The sequence below is a fragment of the Rissa tridactyla genome, chromosome 10, assembly GCF_028500815.1.
Source record: "Rissa tridactyla isolate bRisTri1 chromosome 10, bRisTri1.patW.cur.20221130, whole genome shotgun sequence".
Classification (NCBI taxonomy): domain Eukaryota; kingdom Metazoa; phylum Chordata; class Aves; order Charadriiformes; family Laridae; genus Rissa; species Rissa tridactyla.
In genome coordinates this window covers 13,997,692-14,015,423 of record NC_071475.1, presented here as the reverse complement: position 1 = coordinate 14,015,423, position 17,732 = coordinate 13,997,692, and the positions used below count along the sequence as shown (strand labels likewise).

At 43.9% G+C, this 17,732-nt stretch overlaps 1 protein-coding gene across 2 annotated transcripts in view; it reads right to left on the bottom strand.

Moving 5' to 3' along the window:
• Positions 1 to 17,732, bottom strand: part of LOC128915584 (contactin-4) — a 345,257-nt gene that overhangs the window by 66,482 nt on the left and 261,043 nt on the right. For both annotated transcript variants that reach the window (XM_054216146.1, XM_054216147.1), the window contains exons 8-11: positions 12,518 to 12,620; positions 11,701 to 11,885; positions 2,213 to 2,349; positions 648 to 777 (exon numbers count right to left, since the gene is read on the bottom strand). In XM_054216146.1, the coding sequence (XP_054072121.1) occupies positions 648 to 777; positions 2,213 to 2,349; positions 11,701 to 11,885; positions 12,518 to 12,620 (555 nt within the window). The remainder of the gene's footprint in view (positions 1 to 647; positions 778 to 2,212; positions 2,350 to 11,700; positions 11,886 to 12,517; positions 12,621 to 17,732) is intronic.

Genomic DNA, 17,732 nt, shown 5'->3' with positions numbered 1-17,732 from the left:
TAAAAAAGATTTTCTTACATTTAAATGGCATTTCCTGTGATTCAGCTGGTGCCCACTGCCTCTTGTCCTGGCACCGCGCCTGGCTCTCTAATCTTTGCCCCCTCCCACCAGGTATTTAACCACCTGGATTCACACGAGCTTCTCCTGATGTTAATTGGGACGAGCAGTTGCACACAAAACAGGTGGGGCACAATTTGTTTTTCTTGGTGGGGGTTGAGGACAGGAGCATTACGATTGGCACTAGAACAGCGAAAGGTCTACTCAGACATGGTTTTTCAACATTTCCTCAGGAGAGTAAGTCTCTGCAGCCCATGAGCAGGCAGTTACTGCCAGTATGCTCTGAGCTGGGGCAATACTCGGGTTTCTCCACAATATGTTTCTAACCAGCAAGAGGTGAGTGAGCTGGCCAGCTCTCCATGCTCCGTCACCTGGATGAATATGAGAAGATGGAATGATGTAAAAAACCCCAAAATCCTGTTCTCTGTCTATCCACTTTCTCAAGTTTTGATTTCATGCCTTAAAACCAACAAGTTACCAAAGATCCTCAGTAGCTCCTCTGCTTCAGATGCTGAAACTTTACAAAACCAGCATGGATGAAGGCTTTGCTGCTTTTGGAAGGTTTGCAGCATTCAGGAAAGTACACTTACCAATGACACTCAGTTCTGCGCTGGCAAAAATGATGCCATGTCTGTTTTCTGCTACACACTGATACATGCCGGCGTCCGACAGGCTGACGTTCGTTATCATGAGCGAGCCCTGCTCTAGCTGAATTCTGCCCTGTAGGAAACAGTGAAACGAATGAAAACGTAAATAAGGAGATCCCTCCTTGGAACATAAACTCAGCAGTTGTTATATTTTATACCAACATGCATCAAAAACATATCAGTAATGGGAAGAATTTGCATGCTCCAATCTATTGGAGCTATTGCCAGCTAAAATTATGTCAGGTTAGATACTAAACGGTAAAACCAATACAGTAGTTGGTAATTGCAATTTAAATTTTCCCTTGACTTCTCTTTGATTTAATACCCAAACCATTTAGATCCCTTTAAAGAAAGTAAACTTGAATCAGAAAGTGCACTTGTGTTCCATAGCGGCATATCACAGCCAACCCTATTCTTTACAACAACGGTATTATGAGTATATATGGCAAGGAATGTTAGTGAGACGGGTTGCCATCTTAGCTAGCACAGGCAGAAATACTTAAAATCCTCTGCAGTTTACTAAAAACAATATAGAAATTAGTAATTTAATGACCCTTTACTTCATATCAGCCACTAACGGGATTTAAGTACAAGACCATCTGCTAGTGACCAGTGTGAAGCAAGTAAAATTAGTGTGTGGAACAAAAGACCAGGGTATCATTTGTCAGCCTAAGGATATGGAGCTCCTGATATCAATTTTGATAAGTACAGCAAAGTGTTTCCTCCCTCCCCAGGAGTTTCACCATTTAAAAATAGAAATATAAAGAGCTATTGGCTTTCTACTTGGCCGTAGGGCGGAAATTTAATGTTTGTGCAATCTTATCGGGGTTTGATCAAATCTAGGCTGCCATGTTCTTTCACAATAAGTGACAAGACAAAAAAATGCTGGCTACTGTGAAAGCGATGCTTTGGTGACTTGTATTAGTTTGTGGTTGCATTGAGGGGGACCATGGGACCAAGCAATGCCACTTCAGCCAGAGGCTGGGCAGACAGGGTGATGGAGGGGATGTGTTTCCCCAGCTCCTGCACATCACCCATCTTCGGGCAGCTCTTTGTGTCCCTGGCAATGGCAGGCATGCTCCTGGTCACCTGCACAGGGACACAGCTCGACGGGAGGAATGGAAACGCCAGTAGAGACTGGCAGAAAGACTAAGTTCACCTGAACATCGTTAACTAAAAATAAATTAATCCAGGGTGATTGTTTTCTGGATGCAGACTCCATATGGCCACTTGGCCATTCCCTCTTCTTCACAAGGATCTCTCCACCCGTTGGCTCGTATCGTGGATGCTTCGTTTGAGGGAGGACCTCTGAATGTAGACCTGCTGTGGGTCCTACCTGTCACTAACAGGTAAAGTTACCCACCAGGCACGGCAAGGAATTGCCTACACAGCAGGGAGATTTCAGAGCACCGCCATCCTTCCTGTTTCCATTCCAAAGGTAACAAACCATGCAGTGATGAGAAGCTGGTGGAGCATGATAGCACCAGCACCTCCTCCCTGGTACCTACCTGGGGCAGCAGTGGCTCCCCGTCCTTCAGCCAGCGGTAGGAGGGTTTGGGTCTCCCACTGGCCCGGCATTCCCAGACGACACTCTCCTCGATGGCCACATGGGCATCACTGATTTTCTGAATCCAGTTGGGCTGAGCTGCAACGCAGAAGGAATGAATAAAGCCTCACGTCTGTAACCAGCAGCGTGCTCTCTAGGTGCAAGCAAATTTCTTTATTAGCACATTTAAGAGTTGGATTTAATAACATGCTTAATAATTGTTAATGATTTATTTTTTTTCCCTGAGTCCAGTTCTGCTTTCTGAAGGTGGCACGTGCAAGATCAGAACCTGTTTTCATTTGATTTTTAATAAAAACACTTTAGGAAAAAGAGTAGCTTCAGAAACGCTGATCATCATGCAAAACCAAAGCAACAGCTCATGTGCTGCCCCAGTGGATAAATGGCACTGTTAGATCCTTAGTCCTTCAAATAGAGACATTTTCTTCTTCAGGATCCATATGACTTAGGCTTCAAAGCTCTATAATTTAGCACTCAACTTCAAAACTTGTAATTTAGAACTACCTCTGCATTGAAATGAAGGTTATTCCAGTAACTTAGGCCTACGTGGTTATAGGCACTACTTCAGGTCCAAATTCTCAGTCTTCTTAGATTAGGGCCATACCTGCAAGTCCTGCCACAGGAAGACCTTCCATGTGTATGAAAAATCTTTGGACAGACTCCACATGCAAATCAAATTCTGCTAAAATCACCATGTATTTTTGGAGACCATACAAAACCTCTGACTTTCGTATGTCACTTTCACAAGCCCCATCGGTCTCTATACAGTTACAATACTTTTCGGGAAGTCCCATTAAAAAAGAGAGTGACTTCACGTTTTTAACAGTCATTTGCCCTATTTTGACATAAGAAAATCTGAGAGACTTAGTAGGAAGATATTACCAGCAGAGGTCTCCAATAACCTGGTTAATACCTTTCCCCATGTAAGCAGATAAATAAAAAAAATTAAGATTACAGGTAATGACTTTATATATCTCCTTTGGATAGTGACAGGGGCCAGAGAAAGGTCTGAAAGGATAAATTAAAAAATATCGCATCGAAATGGTGAGTTCAACACACAGTTGGTATGATGATACCTAAAATATTGGTCTACCATGACATGATGCTGGATATGCACATTCAGAGCGCCGAGTGCCTTTTAAAACTGTGTTCGGGCTGTGACAGATGTGACCTTAATCCCACACCTACCACACACTCCCCTTCTCACGGTGTTTACCAACAACAAAGCACAGAGGAAAGGCTGAAAAATTTTGCACAGCAGCTTAACTCCAAACCACGACGGACTTGCAAAAAAGCAGAAAGGCAAACCAAACGCAACGACAGTGCAGAGGCAAAAGAAGCAGCTGAGAAGAGGAGGCAAGCAGTGTTTACTTCTCTGACTGCCCCTCCTGCCCCTGTAATATTTTAAGTTTATTATCTGTATCTAAAGAGATATGAAAGGGAAAGTGTTTAAATGTAGGAAGATGAAAGTCAATTCTGTCATCTGGAGTAAGAACTTCAACAATTCCATTGAACTGAGACACCCTGTGCAACTGCAACAGGTTCAGTGGCTCAAGGACATTTGCAAATTACTCATGAATTTACATATTTACTCTGCTAACAGCATCCAACTCATGATTTTGAAGAGAGCCTTATGATGCTGTTAAAAGAGCTCTATAAAACCACGCAGATCCATTTGCCTTTTTTTGCAGTACTGTTTTACTGAATTCCCACAAGAAAACAAAAAAATTCACATAAAGCAACTGAAAGCAATCTGTAAACCAAGAAAACCCATGAAAGGTAAGGTGGGCTCTATAACATATAAACGTAAGCTATGGAAAAAGAAAGAAAACCCTCGTACCAGGAGCAAAGAAAATTCAATACCTATCCTTATTTCAGGTAGATTCCTCAAATAAGGAAAATTCTCACCCAACGCAGCAAATGACTTTCCCTGTCCAGCCCTTCTGCTGTATTTTGCAGGTTATAGATCTGCCCTCCTGCCATAAGGGATGATGCTGAGATTTAAACGTGCTGGGAGTTGCTGGCCCCACGAGCCATCTCCCTCTTGTGCAGCACGCGCGAGCACTTCGGCCTCACCAGGTATTTAACCAGTTAAGCTTTCCATCCTAAAGCCACAGAACAAGCATAATAAAGGTCAAAAATAAATCTGAGTGAAAACCGGAGAAGTCCTTTGTTTCACGGGAGCTTCGTTCTCTTGCTGCTCTTTGGGAGACTTTTCTAATTAGGTCAACCTCTCCTTTCAACAGTTCATTTCGGAGAATAGCAGGCACGCTCTTGACTTAATCTTGAGTAATACACAAGGGTTGGTTCACGTAGCAAAGATGTTGGAGCCACCAAATGAGAGTCGCCATAATATAATGAAATTTGACAGCCTCCCATTGGGGATCATACCAAGACATGGTAATGTGACACAAGATTTCAAGCATGATAATTAAAATAATTCAAATAAGGATATGAAACCATTCCATGCTACAACATTATATAGCGACATTATTTGAGCTAATGACAAGGTTTAATTTGTGACTGGTAGTAGTATTCTAGAAATAGTCCTTTGGATCATTTCAGCAGTGCTAAGGGAAGAGGAATTCTATCACATAATGGGTTTGGAAACATTCTGGCCCTATTAGGAGTATTTAGATGTTACTGGCCTTAGTTGGAAGCATCTCAGAGGAAAAATCTTGTACTGAAGAAAAAAGATTACATGGAAGCTGATTAAGAATTCACCCAAGTTGCAAGAAAAATTCGTATGCTAAATCGATAAAGTGGAAAAAAAAGCTTAAAAATATAACCATGACTCTTACATAAGGACAGTTTTAAAGAAAAATATCCCCCTCCTAGGTGATGAGAGCTGTCTGGAATTTGTACTCAGGGAGCAGTAGAAGAACAATGGCAGCAGTTAGAAAAAAATCTCTTTACCTTTGATCACTTTCCAGTCTTCACCAATGCAAAGTGGGGCTTTTAAAACCAGGTGATTGGGAAAGTATGCCCAAATATGCCCTTACTTCTCTAAGAGCAAAATATCCAGAGTAAGTCTGTCCTTCTTTGTAATAAGTTGAAAGGCAAAAGCAGGCACTGGAAAGCTGGACCAGAAATCATGTCCTAAAAGGCATTTGAAAATGAAATGACACAGCCGGTGATGATGCATCGCATCAGAAATGAGTAACAAACCCAAAGAATTATGGGAGCAACATGAGAAATAAACCAGAAATAAATCTGTAGGACTTTGCAACCAAAAAGACTAAAGCAAATGAGGTACTAATACATATACAGAATCCAATTCTCGGTCGGTGTATATTGATTTCAGTGTTCCTAAGCCAATTTATAGCAGCTGATGACCTAGTGCAGGCTGTGTAATTCATCATTAATGGCAGATGAAAGGCTGAATGACTTGTCCATTACTATATCTATTCTAAGGAGATTGAGACTGAGCCCAGGATCAGAAAAGTCTAAAGACCAGAAAGACAAGCATAAGAAGTAAGAAAAACAGATGGGAAAAATACATGAGTAATTAAAAATAAAGAATGCAGCCAGTGTATAAGGTTTGTGCATGCGTCATCCTGGTCCAAATAAGGATATAGTTTCTGTAAACAAAACGCATATGTCCCTAATTTGTTACCCTTCCCAATGATCACAGGAACGTGAAACCAGGCTTTAGGTTATCACTTTTCCTCTCCTCTTCTTTTCGTCACCTTAATCCCTTCCTCCTGACCTCTACTGTCAATTAAGGACTATTTGAAATCTATACAACTCTCAAAGCTGTGCAAATCCTTCACCAAAGTCATCTGCTTGAATGTTGCACCTAAACGACCTCCATTTGCCTGCATCTTTGGAAAGTTCACGAGATACTGCCACTTGGTCAGGATGTCTCTTTTTGGCCTCTCTAGAAGGCCGACAGTTCTGCTTGGGACTAAAATATTAAATATCACAGGAAAAGAAACCGAGGGAAATGTGAAAGAGTTCACCCAGCTGATAAAAACTGCTTAAATTACCCCTAACTCTTATTTACCTCCCATTCCATAAGCCATTCTGCACCATTACGTGACTCTCTCCCCAGTTACTCCAGGCACCAAAGGACTGTAGGTATTACAGGCACATTCATAAAGACCAGTCCTCGGTGATTTAGTTACTTTTTTATCCCTGACACTCGAGACTGCAGCAACCCAGGGGAGTAAGGAAGATGTGGGGTGCTCTATGAGTAGCCTTCACACTTCATTTCTCATACCTATTTCTATTTTTGCTTCTCCTGCTGGAGAGCTATTTTTCCGAGGCAAAATTATAATAATTTGAGCACTTTTTTTGAATCTCCTAAAAATGGATTTCTCTATAAGCAGGTTTCCAGCAATCCCTTGGAAAAGGAAAAGCGGAGGAGAAGCATGCCTGCTCTCCATGCAGAAACTTGTCCTGCATGCAAGACTTCCCTTGGGCAGCAAATTATTCAGAACTCTAGAGTTACACCCTCCTGCACTAAAGTCTGAGAAGATACATATTCCACTGGCAGGAGTCGAGACGTCCTCCCTCTGAGCGGGGATTTTCCCCAGGGCGAGCGTAACCAACCGAGACTGGGCACTGCGACGACTGCTCCCAAGCCCAACCGCCCCTTTCTGAAAGGACGGATCTGGCTGCTGCCAAAGTGTACAAGTGGTGGTTAACTAAAAGTTAAATTGGTGCAGTATTCTGACACAACACAAGAGTTGAGAACTTTAAATAAAATGAACAAGGAGAGGCTTGAAGGTGAGAAATCAATTGGTAATTTATCTGCGTAACAGGCAGCAAACTGGGTTTTCTGGTGAGGCATGTAAATTATAATTAATAATAATACATATTTGTCCTATTTATGTGATTTTTCTTGTATTTTTATCAGTCCAGAAATTCATTTTATTTCAAGGGGCTTTGAATTTTCAGCAAATAATTTGTGATCTGGTGCCTAAATGGAGTAGAGACATGCAACTCCCTGATCTTCACTTATGCAAATTTCCTTTTTAGACCTCCAACCATAATAAAGAGCATAATAACATGATTTACATTTGAGGTTGTTTTATAGAGTGTCATAAAGTAGCTTTCATACAAACAAAACCCAGGCCCGCTGATGAAAAGGGGACTCTTTTCACTGCAAAATTAAGGAGCCGCATAAATTCCTGGTGGGACTTTGATTTGAGAAGTATTTAATCTGAAAAGCAGTCCAGCCAATTAAATGACTTCTGCTGAATATCTTACAAAATGCTGCAAACAACTGTAATTAGTTACAAATAAGTCTGTCTCTCTCCTAATGCGCATGCTGCTGCGCTGACACTTTTAGAAACCTTTTTATCCGCAATTTTTTCCTCCTTGCCTTGGCTTGCCAGCAAGGTGGCAAGGTGCTGGGCAAGGAGTGGAGCCGTAGAGGGGCAGCAAGGCTCTTGTCCATCGTGGGAAAGGCACTGAGCACATGGATGAGCAGCCACAACAACACCTTAAGGGCTGGTTCTGCTTCTGCATCTGCCCATTGCCTCTTGTCCTACACTCAGGACAACCTTTGGGTTGTGACTGTCTGCCTGATGAAGATCTGACTGAAATGGCATCTAAACTCAACGTGAATGAAACAACGTCCACAGAATCACAGAATGGTTTGGGCTGGAAGGGACCTTAAAGATCATCCAGTTCCACGCTCTGCCCTGGGCAGAGACACCTCCCACCAGACCAGGTTGCTCCAAGCCCCGTCCAACCTGGCCTTGAACCCCTCCAGGGATGGGGCAGCCACAGCTTCTCTGGGCAACCTGGGCCAGGGGCTCACCACCCTTATAGTGAAAAATTTCTTCCTGATATCTAATTTAATCTCCCCTCTTCCAACTTACAACTGTTCCCCCTCGTCCTATCACTACATGCCCTTCTAAAAAGTCCTTCTCCAGCCTTCCTGTAGGCCTCCTTCAGACACCGGAAGGCCACACTAAGGTCTCCTCGGAGCCTTTTCTTCTCCAGGCTGAACACCCCCAAATCTCTCAGCCTGTCCTCACAGCAGAGGGGTTCCAGCCCGTGGAGCACCTCCATGGCCTCCTCTGGCTCCGCTCCAACAGCTCCATGTCCTTCCTGTGCTGAGGACTCCAAAAGCTGGACGCAGTACTCCAGGTGGGGTCTCACCAGAGCGGAGTAATGATAATAAATAAGTATCTCCTTGATGCTGGTTTTATGAATGAAAAGGCAATTTCTTTTTAAATTAGCTAGCTAAGGTAATCTGCTTACTGTATGTCTGCCAAAAAAAAAATAAAACTGTCGGCATTGCTTTTTGCTCAGGATATAAATCTTAGCCTTGTGGATGGTTATCAAATTTAAAATTTATGAGCAGCCAGATTAAAAATAGAATCGGGTCAATGGGAGCGCTTCCGAAATGCTGCGGATCAAACCACACAGCTGACGGGGTGGCGGACCCTGGCTGCCGAGATCAAAGGAGAAGCACAGACCCGAAGCGGAGGCGTCAGCGCAGCCAGGACCGCGGCAGGAATGTGCTTCAGCTGTGCCCATGCTGGGGACCTCACCTGCCTCAGCCACGGGGGTATCACTGGTCTGCGGGGAACAGGCTGCAAAGTCAGGAATGCAGCACAACGCGCACTTATGGCTGCTAAATGAGGGTGGAAAAGAAGAGGTTCTGCAGTTTCATTTGCTAGTTCTCAGGAGCTAATTTGAGGTACGTGGTGTCTGGTTAGGAATGGCAGACAGAACAAGAGACTTACGGCAAGAAAACAAGTGACGTGTCGTTCAGAGTTATAATAGTCAAGGAAACAGGTATAAGTCACTGTAATTGCATTAAGATTAACATGTTTTCTGTCGTGTAGGTCCATCCATCAAGTAGGACACACAGCACTCAGAACAAATGCTTTTGGAGAGCAATAAAACACAGCCTGTTGCAAGGGCTCAAAGCACAGAAAATGGAGGAAGAACAGATCTTGCATGTTTAATTAACCTTTCCCGCTGCAACGAGAATGTCAAACAACTTCAGTGTCACTGATATGCTAACAAAGGGAAAAATAAACATTGATACAAGAATGAAATACAGCAAAAGTCAACCTTCCCTGACAACTTCCAGGAGCACTGAAAGAAGCCGACAATGGAGGCAATGCTGGGTTATCTATAGCGAGCAGGCAAATTTGAATTTCTTTTTCTTTTTCTTCCTTTTTTTAAATTTTACACTATGCAGAGAAGCAGATAACTGGGTTTAAAGGAGTCACGCTGTTAGAGCCAGATTGGGATCTCCACGGCACACATCATGACAGAGCATCCCATCCTCCGGAGCGCTCCCTTTTCCAGAAGCCAGCACCGACCTGCCACGAGGCACCTGAAAAACTCTGCCAACATTACAGTTGTATTTCAATAACGACACAACACTTCTCAGCTTTAAATAGAAAAATGATTACGGAAAATCACTTTCTTTCAGTTTCAACTACTCGTATAAAATGTTTAGAGGGTTACTTTCCCTTAAAAAATTTCACTGCCACATGAAACTCCAGAGCCCAGCTTACCGAAAGCAAGTGTTTTTAAAAAGATCTATTTTCTGCACTAAAAGTCTGCCAAACACAAGCCTGAAAACTGAATACTTATAAACTAGCAACTCATCATCCTCAAGACAGCAACAAATTTCAGCCAATTTTCTTTAAAAAGCAGTAACTAGCAGAGGCGGCAGGCTAACACTTACCCACAGGGAACTCCTCTGCTCACATGAAGGAAAGCAGATGTAAGGATACTTCCCAGCATTAAAAAGAGAGAGGAGGACACTCCTCTTCCCATAAAATCCTGAGATGCTTTGGTGAAATGCCATCTTAAGTGTGAAAACCAGCACTAGCCATGGTGGCAGCTTTTGTGTAGGATCCTCCAGGAATGGCATCCACACTGGGAAATTCATTACGGTAATTAGATTATAATTTAATATATATGCAACGGTAGGAGTATACCAAAGGCTTGATTTACTGCTTTGCAAGGAAGGCAGGTTTGGCCATGGGTTGAGCAAAACTGCACAAATGATGAGTCTTTTCATTTACTGTCCACATGCGAAAAATCAGGAGAAACGTGCATTGATTGATAAACAGAAAAAAAAAATATCTTCAAATCTTTTAATTAAAAAAAACCCAGTTTGAATCAACCCCAGATTCCTCCCTTAGGACGTAAGATTTCACTTTGTTCTTGCTATTTCACTCCTTTTTAACAGTTTCTTATTTTTATATTTTACTCAATTTTAAAAGAAGTGTTCATTTAAAATGGAAGCCCCAAAACTTCTGATTTCTGAACAAATTGCCTTTTAGAAGTATTTCCAATTTTAAAACATCCCTATATATGCCTTTTTTAAGAAGAATTACATTACACCCGAATTCAATCCAGTTTTGCCAGGAGGGTTAGTTCCCAAACTCTTTTTCTGTGGCAAATTTACTATAAATCATAAACATTCTTCTCATCACTGGAGTTCAACCCAATCTTCCCTCAGGAACATTTTGAGGAGAAAAGACTGAATTTCTATCCATGTGTTCGATAAAGAAGGACGCTCTATTATGCTTCTGAAGCTGATAAACAGGGCAGCAGTAAAACAGATTTGTATGGTGCTGGGGAGGTCTCTGCTTGCCTGTGTGTGGGGTATGTAACCTCCAGCATTCTCCCCTCCAAAAAATATCAAACAGAAACTAAGTACCAAACCAACAGCCCACTCGTACCTCTGAAAACCCTCCCTGTGACTCTTGTCCACCTCTGCATAGGTAAATCCACGGCAACTCAGAACAGCTCAAACTTTCCCCCTAGGAAGGTTCATCTCCTACAAGCATTTAATTTGCTTTGCAAGACGGGGCTGTTTCCAGCAGAAGTTTGGGGGTGAGCAGATACTGGTATCAGGACTAGAGGTACTAACGCATCTTCTACTTAACACAGAAGGCCTATGGAGCTGAATTTTCACATATATGTTGTGCCTGGACCAATGGCTGTGATGTGAGTCTACAACATCTTTGGGTGGAGAGGATTCTGCCAGCTCCAGCAGGGTTAAATCCCAGCTCTCCAGGCTGTGCAGCCACTAACCCCTCTTGAAAGCAGTCCTTAATTGGTTATAACCAATTAACATTTATCAACACAAGCTGGGGCAACACATCCATAACAAATCCCAAGGCATAACCACCACAATGCTCCACCAGAATCACCTGCTTACCCTCACAGCCACAAGGCGGCAAACAAGCCGCTTGCGAGTGTTTTCTGCATGTTACCAGGCCAATGTCCTTCCAGTGACGCGCTTTTGTTCCAACTGCTCAGATTCTCAATTAATATGCACCATTCAGAGAGGTTTTATCTCAAATTACACTCTTTTTGAGATGTGCAGTTTGTAAAAGAAAGTAATTTTAAAAATACCCCCCAAAATTACTTTCTCACAAAATATTTCCTGGATATTGCACTTGCTAAAATAACCCTCCCGAAAGCAAGCAGACTGCTTACCATAAAATGTCAGTTGTCCTCGTGCCACATTTTTCCCTCTCACATTTTCAGCTACACACTCGTAGAGCCCAGCATCTTCTTGCTGAAAATTTGGGATTTCAAGAAGTCCACTCGATCTGTGTCTCCTGGCTTTTCTGGGTATCTGCTTCCCATCCGCCCTCCTCCAGCTAATCGTAGGGACTGGGCTAAAGAAGAGAAGTAAAGCAAAATAAGACTTGTAGAAAAAGCTGTGTGTCTTGTCCTGCTTTTGTCTGATCAACTTAACACTGCTTCATGTTTGAGGATGATGAAGACATGGTCAGTCTGAAGACTCCGGCACAGGATCTGGAGCAATTTTATTATGGGTGGCTTGTATATAATATAAATATACATATGTATACCAATGGTGTATGTACCGCTCACAGTCTTAAAAGCAGAAGACTGTGTATTATAAAAATATTGTTTCGACAAAGTTGAATTTTGAGTTCTGCTGTGACAATACACCCATTTTCCTACCAGTCCCACATTTTATTTTGGAAGTGTTGCCAGTGTTTACTCTAGAAACAAGAGGTGTTTTAAGTGTTGCACGAGACCTCAGAACAGGAGATGCACAAACACACACATCTTTACAAAATAAGTTACATCTTCTCTCTTTCTTGGGAGTTTACATTTTTAGTGAGCAAAGCCCCTGCTCCCCAAGTCCCCCATCTGCTATGAACGCTCGCAGTAACTCACTCCTGCCGAGCAAAGTGAAGGACTAGCAAGTCTGGCAAACTCTACAGTGCAGCACTGAGAAAGTGAGAAGCTGGAGGAATAATAATAATGGATCAAAACTTACTTCCCCAAGGCAAAGCACTCCAGTTTCACTGTTGTTCCTTTCGCAGATGGAACCGTTTCTGGGAACTGCACTTCTATTTTCGGCTCGTACTCCCCCATCACCCCTGTGAACATAAAATAGATGCTAAGGCTTGGGTGAATTTTTGCAATAAATTCACAAGTGTTCCCGTGCTAGCGCAGAGCTGTTCTATACATCATTACTTGCCCAATTAATCCATTCATTTTAAACATGGCCTGTTTCTAACAGCCGTGTAGTGTGGGCTCTTTTCCCATTTATTGCCAGAGGAAAATCTGAACCAGCGCTCCACACCATCTGCCAAAGATTAAAATTTCTTCATGGCTCTGTTACTTTTTGCTTTTGAATATTCAGGATTTTTTGCAGGTAACTTGTGAAATAAGGAAAGCAATAATAAGGGAGGTTCACCACCTTCTAGAAAATGAAATGCGGAACAAATAGCGATTAGAAAAAGTTTTAAAAGCACTGGAGCTAATCAAGGCTTCTATTAACTTCAAGGATTTAGATGCGCAGAGATCACATACTCTTCGGGTAATTTCTTTATTTTTACTGCCCCAGTAAATCATGTACTGTGGCAGCCTCTTTATGAAATTGTGTTTAAAAATTTGCGCACATAAAAAGGCCATTATATTCATGATAAATGGCTACATTTCTAGTCACTGTACTGTCTTAAAACCGGCACATATAATTTCACCAATAGTGATTATCAGCTAATTGATGATTGCAGTTTAAATCTTCACTGTGCGGCACTTCCTGGCCGTTGGCCAAGCATGGGGCTGGTGACGAGCGGTGCTGGATCAGACCAGATGAATCCCACCAGTAGGCACAAACAGAGAAATGGGAGAGCCTGGGAAATACAGAATTGAGATAGCACGAGTTGGCGGAGATACCAAGGTAAGCCAGGGCTGCTTATGGTGGCCCGTAATCGCTGTGCTGCTTTCTGTCCCTCTGCTTTGCAAAGAGGATGCAGGAAAAGTCTTTTTTCTTGACTTTTTCACAGTTTTGAAGCTGAAAATGCTCAGTATGAGGGCTTACACCAAGTCTACCTTTACTTGTTGACCTGTATATTACCTGTTCTGGTGCAACAGCACGTTACATCATCTTTATTCCAACCCGCTAATTGCAAATAAGCATTACTACTATGCTATATAAAGAGTAGTTGCCGCACAACGTCAGTCATCAAAATTAAATGCATTTATTAACGATATGAACACTCTCTCCATAGTCATGTCCTGGCCAGCACATATAGCAGCAAACCCACGAGTCTGTGTCAGCACTCCAGCATTTACACACTATACAAACAAGAATTAGGGGCACGCTGCTCGTTAGCCCTCTGCGCATTAACTCTGCAGCTCTGAAGGGCTGGAAATGTCCGTTACAGTTAACATCATGGAAATTCCCCTCTGTTCTCCCCATTGTGACTTTCCAAATCTTTGCAATCTTGCCTAAATTTCTCCAGACACCATGTTAAACATCTGCTGGGCAACCTTCAGCCAAGCCAAGCCCAGCTCCTGCCCAGCGGTGTCCAAAGGCAAGGCTGGGTGTGAACGTCTGGGAGCAGCAGCATTGTTTTGCCGATACTGGAACTTATTGAGATCTTTTCCCAGGACAGTATTTCCACATTCTATGATAAAGACTGCAAATCTGGCAGAGGAACAGCTTTTGAGGATAAGTTTCCCATGAAAGCCTGACAGGATTCAAGCAGCTGCTGGTTTTTAGGCTGGAGACTTGAAAAAACTACGATCTCCATCACCCTCCTCGAGATGGCTGAAGAGCTCCTCAGTGCCTGTGCCACCAGCCCCCCCACCACAGCCCAGGGGCATGAGCAGAGGGGATGCAGCTTCCCCCAGACCCGCTCTGCAGGCTCCGTCGGCAGCCATCCGACAAGCTGTGGGGAGACGACACGGCGGTCAAATAGCACAGGAGAAAGGGAGCCAACCCCAGGAGCTGCCTGCCCACCAATGGGCCAGCTACAAACCAGTCCTCAACAAGCAAAATCCATGAGAACAGTTCACAGAATCACAGGATGGGTGATGGCAGGGGTTGGCAGGGACCTCTGGAGCTCATCTAGTCCAGCCCCCTGCCAGAGCAGGGTCACCCAGAGCAGGCTGCACAGGAACGCGTCCAGGCAGGTGTTGAACATCGCCAGAGGTGATGACTCCACAGCCTCTCTGGGCAGCCTGTGCCAGGGCTCTGCCACCCTCAAAGGAAAGAAGTTTTTCCTCATGTTGAGACGTAATTTCCTGTGTTCCAGCTTGTGCCCATTGCCCTTGTCCTGTCACCAGGCACCACTGAGAAGAGTCTGACCCCATATTGACACCCGAGATACATCCTTCTGCACCCCCTCCACTGCTGAAGCAGGAACTCTATGCCCTGCGGCAAAGCAGGCTGTACAGTGGTGCGTGACACCAATGGGCTACTTGGGAAATTAAGGCAGAATGTATTACTAATATGTTATTGACCTGACAGAGCAAGAGATAGGAATGGGAGGGAGGAAAAATGGATTTTTTGCCCTTGATTTCACTCATTCCTCTTAGTGTTCCTGTTTCTTTGCCTTGGGCTGGGTCAGGAGAGCTCTAATCCCAGGGTGATGAAACCCCAGACTGGGAAGGGAAGGCTACCTGGGGCTGCAGGACATCAGCCATGGCCACCGTTACCCACAGCCCTGCAGCTCTGGCAACTACTGCTGCCTCTTACAACTCCGAGGGCAGCTGTTTTACCAGCAATACTGCAAACTCCAACTACTTAAAAACCAGGACTCGTACCTGGAAAAATCACAAGGCTCCCAGTGCAATTATAACCTTCCTACATATATATATATATACAGGGTGTGCTGGGAGTCCTGCTGTCTCTGCTTTATAGGAGAAACCTCCGTGCAGTTGAGATATCTCCATCCCGAATCCAAGACCATTCCCACGCAGACAGTCCTTGTTATTCCTGCTGCTCCTGGGTGATTTAACATCTGACTTAGCCGTGCAAGTGGAAGGGACAGGGGAGAAAATAAAAGACTAAAACAGACATCAGGTTTGTAGCTTGGAGAACGCTTCCAGTGTCATGGCATATCAGATGCTCTACGTGTTTCCATTTCAGAGGCTTTTGTATTTTTCTTCCAATTTCAAGGCTTAAAAACATGCTTTTGGATGAAAGTCCCAGGAATTCAAAAGCAAGCTAATTTGTCTGAGGAGATGATATGCATTTCCTGACAACACCTGTGAAATGTTAAAGTTTAATTGGCCCATACAGCTGCCGCTGATGGTAATTTTATTCCAGGACTATTTCAGTTCTTTCCTACTATTACTGTTTTAATTCTGATGTAAAAAATTCAAAGCGCATTTTAAAAAGAAGTAAAGTACTGCAAGAGCGGCGGCTGTGAACCCCTGGGTGCTCCCAAGAGGCTTTGGCTGGTGTTTGCTGCTGGGTGGGGATGGCCCAGAGGGTCCCAAAGGTGCTGTGGTGGCAGTGGGGATGGCACCCCCACTACCCTTCAGGGGACACGGTGCAGAAACCGTGGCCTCGAGGGGACAGGGCAGCCAGGGGCAGCCAGATGACGGATACCGGTTTATTAAATGGAGGAGAGAGTGTTGCAGGTTTGTTCCTTTTCCTCCCTCTTTCCAGTCCATATTCCATGACGAGCTGCCAGACAGCTTGTTTGGGAAAGAGACATTCAAATTTAAATACTTTTTTCTGTGTGAGCTGCAGTAAGTGCTACAATCCTCGTGGACACTTTACTGCAGGCTCCAGGATAATTCTCAGCCCTTGGTGCCATATACATTTAGCTATTTATTTTATTTCCCATCATGAAAATAGCTCAGAGACCCCTTCCTCCACAACTGGTGCCAACTGGTATGAGTCAGGAGTAACTCCCATCCCCGCAGAAGCCAAGGTGAAACACATCCTCAATACCTTGGGAAAACTAGAAAACCATAAAATCTTTTATTTTTTCCTTTTAATACACTAGTATTTACACAATGTGAGAGCTGCTTGTCATTCCTCAAGACTTGTGCTGGAACACGGGGAGGCATTTCAGAAGGACAGGTCCCAAACAGTAAATGTGCAGGTTTTGGGGACTGTGGCACTTACAGAATATTGTATTTAAATATTCTGTCCACCTGGACCACAAGCATCCTCACCACCACAAATCCATACAGTTACATGAAAATATTTAAATAGGGGGTGATTGCATGCATTTGTGGGAGGGAATTAAGAGGGACAGAGGAAAAACATTCTTTTCCCAGCACAGACTGTACTTTGTACACTGTATTTATCACCATCAGATAACCTCTGTCCATAGACACTGAGAGTCTGAGCTGACACTGACCGCGACAGCTGCCTCAGCACGATCTGTTCCTACCACCACCCCGTAACCCCCTACGATATTTATCACTCCAAGGAGCAAAAGCTATCTGGGGATAACTAATGGGATAAGAGCCACCTCCTGCTTCCACAGCACAGCAACAGGGGAAGGAACCTGGGTTCTGCCAACAAGAGCATGTACCACCAGTTACAAAAAGCCACTGCAAACAACATCAGGAGATCTATAACTCCAGAGCCTCGCAGCTGAAAACTAGCAAAAGAGAAGCACAAAAGGCACAGGTGGGGAATGCAATCTGCCTACAGGATCTGATTTCATCCCCTACACCTGTATCTTTTCCTCTTACAGATTACAGTTCGACAGCCTGGCACTGTAAAGCAAGCAGTGCTTGAAAAAACATGCTGAAAAGCTGTTTTTTCCAGGATGATTACATTCAAGTAAAATAACCACGACAAAGATGGCAGGTATTCAACGTAAAAAGCCTAAATGATTCATGATCAAGTCTAGAAAAATTACTGCCATAAATTGAAGAAGAATGTGAAAAGAAACCTCAGGGTTCTGGTGGGTGAGGTTTGCTGCTTCTTGCGTCCCGCACAGCCAGCCCTGCAGTGGCGAGCTGCGCCCAGAGAACCGGAGCTCTTCAGTAGCTCCAATTCCAACAGTGGCTACAGAAAGAATACCCACCACCTAATTCATACACACAACCGCAGCCAGCAGGTCGAGGGAGGTGATTCTGCCCCTCTACTCTGCTCTCATGAGACCCCACCTGGAGTACTGCATCCAGCTCTGGAGTCCTCAGCACAGGAGCAGGGCCAGAGGAGGCCCCGGAGATGCTGGAGCCCCTCTGCTGGGAGGACAGGCTGAGAGAGTTGGGGGGCTTCAGCCTGG